At 42.2% G+C, this 6,046-nt stretch overlaps 1 protein-coding gene across 1 annotated transcript; it reads right to left on the bottom strand.

The window, feature by feature from the left end:
• Positions 1-3,078: 3,078 nt before the first annotated feature.
• Positions 3,079-4,779, bottom strand: LOC311051547 (E3 ubiquitin-protein ligase TRIM39-like; the record flags this gene model as incomplete). Its single annotated transcript, XM_084066122.1, has 2 exons — positions 3,079-3,665; positions 3,972-4,779. 2 exons carry the CDS (start codon positions 4,777-4,779, stop codon positions 3,079-3,081), a joined length of 1,395 nt encoding a protein of 464 aa, XP_083922248.1.
• Between the last annotated feature and the right edge of the window lie 1,267 nt (positions 4,780-6,046).

Below are 6,046 nucleotides of genomic sequence, written 5' to 3'. Positions count from 1 at the left end.
GTTCATCCACAGAATCAATCTGGCTTCACCGACACGGTTATTAGATGAGATATTAATGCTTTAACCCTTTAAGACTGGGAACGCATCTGTGTCATTTTTTCGATTTCTTTGACTATTCAAAAATAGCAGATCTACAAGCTCATAGCGCGGCACAGTGCCGCGCTATGAGCTTGTAGATCTGCTATTTTTTTTTATCTTGAAAATGTGTGCAAATCTTTGAATAATACATATATTTTTAAAGTGAACATTTCTCAACTCAAATCTTTGCTTTTGGGGGATTCTACAAATCTTTTAAATCCTAACAGTAAAAAAAAAAAAATCATTTTTCATGTCAAGGACCCCCAAGATTATATGTATTTTGTCCGCGGACCCCCCCCCCATCTCAAAATAGTTTGTCCCAGGGACCCCCAGAAGCAAAGATTTGAGTTAAGAAATTATATATATTCAAAGATTTGCCCAAAGTTTCAAAACATTTCAAAAATAGCAGATCTACAAGCTCGTAGCGCAACACTCGGTGCCGCGCTATGAGCTTGTAGATCTGCTATTTTTGAATAGCCAAAGAAATCTTAAAATGACACGGATGCGTTCCCGGTCTTAATGGGTTAAGTGCCACCTATATAGATTAGCAGTCAAGCAGACGTTAAGGAAAACAAGCAAGGATGTTCGGTTTGTGAAAAATATAAAAGAAGACGGAGTGTCATTTAGTATGCTGCTGACTGCAAGATGGCTTTGAACTAATTGTTACAGTCCATTTCCTCTCATTGCACATAAGGCAAACCAACAGAAATGCTACTACCGTTTACCCACTCTGTGTATAGCCTAATGAACATATGATTCATGCTATTAATCAATGTGTTTTCTTAACCCTAGAACACTAACGTTGTGTGATTTTCACCCACACAATCATGGTTATGTGATTTTCATCGTGTTGCTGATATCTGAGGTGGGCGGGTCCTGGGGTACCTTCAGGATGCTCAGTGACATCATCGAAGGCACTGTAGGCTTGTTTCCCTGGCCCACATCCCTGTTTTTTTCTACAGGCAGGTTTGAATGTAGGATTGGGTGATTTTCACCCGACGTTAGTGATAAATGGTTAACCCATTAAGACCTGAGGCCAAGAATATTAAAAAAATATATATAGAAAATTAAAAAATATATCTCAAAATACAACAAAATGTTCACGATTTTTCAAAAATAGCAGATCTACAAGCTCATAGCGCGGCACTCGATGCCGCGCTAATTAACAAAGTGTTAATTATTTGTTAACACCTTGTTAACAATTCCCAAATTCACCGTTTTTTTTATTGTCTCCGCCAGGCCGAAAGGCATGGCGAGAGAGTATTTTGCCCCCCCGTCCATCCGTGTGTCCGCCTGTCCTTCTGTCTGCGACCAGCTAATCTCCGCCACCGTTGGCCCGGTCGCTGTGAAACTGTGCACACACACTCCCTGGATGCCATTTTTCAGATCAGCCTGTCATAGCGCCACCATGAGGCAGACTTTTGCAAAACACATTTTTTGATATTGCTCCTACAGATTTTGCCTGAAAAACACGCGAATCGGTACACAGTATCTCTATAGTCATGTGATCAACACGGATCTGTCAGATTTTCCATATTCCATCCTGATTGGCTAAGGTTGGCTTCCAAAGTTCGTAGGATTGGTTCATTTTGAACAAAATACCTCACATCATGAACGCAGTGTGAAATTTCCGTGAAATTTTGCACGTACATTCCCACTAGGCCGAGGAAGAAATGCCACCCTTTACACATTGGCCTGTTATAGCGCCACCAGCAGGTCTAACATTCCACATTTTTGGAACAAAATGCCTCAAATCATGAATGCAGCGTCCGATTGCCGTGCAAGGCCTAAGAAGAAATGGCACCCTTTTCACATTGGCCTATTATAGTGCCACCAGGAGGCCATAATAACCTACCTGACCTGGCGGAGACCTGTGCTCCGAGGAACACTTTTTCTAGTTTTTTTTTGGGTCTCTAATATAAAATGAAAACTATTATAAAAGATAAAAGAAAAGATAACTTACTTAAAAAACGCCACAAAGAATTATCAACTTTTAAATTAGCCAGTTGTCTTATATGCACCACTACTGTAGGTCACTGATGAGTCACCATTGCACCTACTGTATGTTATTGTTAAATATAGACTCAAGACACAGCGTTTCACTATTTGATATTTACTATTTGAGTACATACAGTACATACATTCTACTGATACAGTTGCGAGTGGGATACAGGTATGGACTCAAATTATAAATATCAATTTGCAATATTTGGAAACAAGTTGAATTAATTTGCCTCAAAATCTGCTGCCTTTTATAATTTTTGCGATGGTAGCAAATAAAAACTACCCTTTAACTGGAAGAAACCTGGGGAAGAAATATACTCTATAAAACGTGTGTAATATTTAACATACTGGCCTGTGCTCAACATCATATAACATGTAATACTTTATAATGTCTTAAATGAGAGACTCAAATCACAACGCCGTTGTGTGGTACATGTGTATTTGATGTTTAAGATCATTTCTATACATAGATTTTATTTTTCAGATCTATAATTTCAATAGAAATCAAAGCAAAAATATAGTTGCAAAATCATTTTCAGAAGAATAATGTTAAAATGATCATGAATATGGTGCAGAGGTTGGTGAATAGTCACTATTTGGTGATTAGTCACTATTTGGTAAATCACTATTTGGTGAATAGTCACAATTTGGTGAATAGCCACTATTTGGTGAATAGGGTAGTAAATTGTCTCTCTGCACACTAAATAAAACAATAATTACATGAGAAAAAAGGAAAAACATATGAATGAAATTGTTCAATAAAACCTTATTTTGAGATTCATCCGAAGAGATGATTCTATATTTTATGAAGAAAATGTCTAGAAGTACAACAGTAAAAGACTCATATGTCTCATACTTATATCTGAGTACCCCTCAACACTATTTCTATTGTTTTAATTTATAGTAATAATTGCCATTACAATGATTAATGTGACTCTTTATAGTGTTGATAGTTTGTCATCATCATCATCATCATCATCATCATGTCTAACTACGTTATTCCACAGTTACACTGATCTTCCCTGGTAACATCTTCAGAGGGAGTGTCTGATCCGTTGAAATGTATGGAAAGAGTTTGTCAGTGAAAGTGTGTGTGCAGGTATGTAGGTGGGTGTTAGTACCAGGATCAGAGAAGGACAGCTTTCCTCTGTTCCAGTCCAGCTGGACTCTGATCCTCTGGGGTTTCTGCTTCACTGAGAGAGCAGTGTGTGACCCTGATGCTGCGTAATCACCTTTATGAAACTGTATTTGCCAGTATTGACCACCTGCAGCAGCTCCCTTCTTCTGATAAGACTCTGATAACACGCCCACTTGCCATTTTGTACTGTCTCCAACCTCAACATCCCAGCTGTGAGCCCCTGAGTTAAAGCCCTCAGAACCCAGGACACGGCACAGGATGTCAAACCTCTCTATGTTGTCAGGAAGCTGCTGTCTCTCTCCACGTCTCACACTGGTCAGATCATCAGACAGGATGAGCTCTGGATGGGCAGTGTTGGGGTCCAGAATGACAGGAGTGTAGGAGACAATGTCCTTCATCTTGTCCCAGACTCTGAAAGTCAGGTTTTTCAGATGTTTGGTCACGTCTATCAGTAGCCTCGGAAACCCAGCCATTTTTTTTGTTACAAAAGAAAAAAGTCTGGGGGAACGATGCAGGAACGATGGTCTTTGAAGCTTGTTATCTCCTAACCATTCAGAGTGCAGAGGGGCGTCGCTCTAAATTTGGTGACGTCAGCCTGCTCCGTGCACAGACCGGGGGGGGGGGGGGGGGGAGGGGGGGGGGAGGCGGGGACATAGATTGGTGAAGCAATCGGAGGACGCGCCTGCTCCGGGCGCCTGGGTTTGGATCCGCCCTTCGAGACCATGGATTGCTCTCGTTCTCTCAGTCTAGTCTATCAGTGCTCCTGAGACCGGCTGTGGGTCCTGCAGTGTGAACTGGACTCTTTCCCTTGTGGTCTTGTAGTTCTGCAGGAATGAGATGTGTTCAGCTCTCAGCTCCTCCCCTATGGCTCTGATGTTGTTTGAAAGGGTTGATATGTCTCTGTTCAGACCCTCAATCTTCTCCTTCATCATCTGACTCTTCTGCTGCTCTTCCTCCCTCAGTTCAGTGATCCTGGCCTCCTCTTCATCTTGTAGAAACTGATGAAGCTTCTTAAACTGGTCCTTCATCTGCATCTCTGTGTGTCGGGTCTGGATCTTAAGGTGTTCTGCTGTTTGATCATAGTTTGTTTTCACTTTATTGAAGACTATTAGCTTCTCCTGTAAAGGCTTCAGTAATTTCTGGACTTCCTCCTTGTGATCCGCTGCAGCTTCATCAATGGGTCTGAAACTGTGTTTGCCGTGTTTTTGTGAATGAAGACACACAAGACACACTGGCTGTTGACATTCCTGACAGAAGAGTTTGAGTTTCTCAGCATGCAGACTGCAGAGAACCTCAACCTCAGACCCTGTTGAAGCTCTCTGATGTCTCTCCTGTATGAAGGCCTCACACAGGTTCTTCAGAGCCAGGTTACGAGGTGGATCCATTGAGTGTCTCTTCTTACAAACTGGACATTCCTTTATTTCCTTTTCTCTCCACCATTCATGCAGACAGGCTTTGCAGAAGCTGTGGCTACATGACAGGAGAACAGGATCTTTAAAGACGTCGTGACACACGGGACAGGAAAAATCCTCTTCTGAGAGAGACGACTTGGAAGCCATTTTGACCTTTGAGCGAAGCTATACAAACACTCTGCTCAAGACAGGAAATCAGCCAGTCAGTCGTGGCAAGAGTTCCTCTTCTAGAATGTTCCTTGAAGTTTATTTTCACTGTGAATCCCGGTTCTTCTTAAAGTCCACGCAGCAGCAAGAAGTGACCTGTGTCAGACAGTCTGTCCTCCTCACTGGAAGTTGTGTGTTTGATCAGAAGGTTAATCTTACCGTCTCAGATGAGTCTGGCAAGGGGTGGAGCTTTGATAGACCCGCTGCAAAGTTCACACACACACACACACACACACACACACACACACACACACACACACACACACACACACACACACACACACACACACACACTATCAGAGTGGAATTTGACCGTCTAAAAGTGCTTTATGATGCACACCTGATCTCATTAACCCTTGTACACATCATCAAGAGAGACAGCTATAGCTATAGCCTATATGCCAATCACCTGCCTGCTCTTCAGGAGCAGTTAATGGTTCAGTGTTTTATACACTCAAAATGCATGGCATGGCGAGAGTATGTTTTACCCCCTGTCCATGTGTGTGTGTGTCCGTCCGTGCGTGTGTCATTCTGTGTACAGCTAATATCCGCCACCGTTGGCTAGATCGCAGCAAAACTGTGCACACACACTCCCTGGATGCCAGAGCAGAACCTTTTGCCCCACATTTTTTACATGGGCCTGTTATAGCGCCACCAGGAGGCCGCTTTTTGCAAAACACATTTTTAGATAGTACTCCTACAGATTTTATCCAAACATCACGCAAATCAGTACACAGTATCTCTATAGTCATGTGATCAACATGGATCTGTCCGATTTTCCATTTTCCATCCTGATTGGCTAAGGTTGGCTTCCAAAGTTTGCAGGATTGGTCTGTTTTGAACAAAATGCCTCAAATCATGAACGCAGCTTTCGATATCCGTGAGATTTCACGCGCACATCCCCTCTAGGCCGATTTGCGTTTGTCACTGTAACTGCACCGATCTGCGTGAAACTTTGCACGCACACTCCCTAGAGGCCAAGGAAAAACTTCTGCCCTGCATGTTTGACATTTGCCTTCCATAGCGCCACCAGGAGGCCGACTTATGTAAAACATATTTTTTGATATTAAGCCTTCAGATTTTATCCAAATTTCACATCGCCTCTATAGTCATGTGATCAAGATGGATCTGTTGAATGTTTCATATTCCATCCTGATTGACTAACATTGACATCTAAAGTTTGCAGGAGTGGCCCATTTTGAACAAA

The sequence above is a fragment of the Gymnoscopelus microlampas genome, assembly GCF_963454915.1.
Source record: "Gymnoscopelus microlampas genome assembly, chromosome: 9".
NCBI lineage: Eukaryota > Metazoa > Chordata > Actinopteri > Myctophiformes > Myctophidae > Gymnoscopelus > Gymnoscopelus microlampas.
Note: the sequence above shows the minus strand (reverse complement) of the source record. Positions and strands in the feature narration are given on the sequence as shown.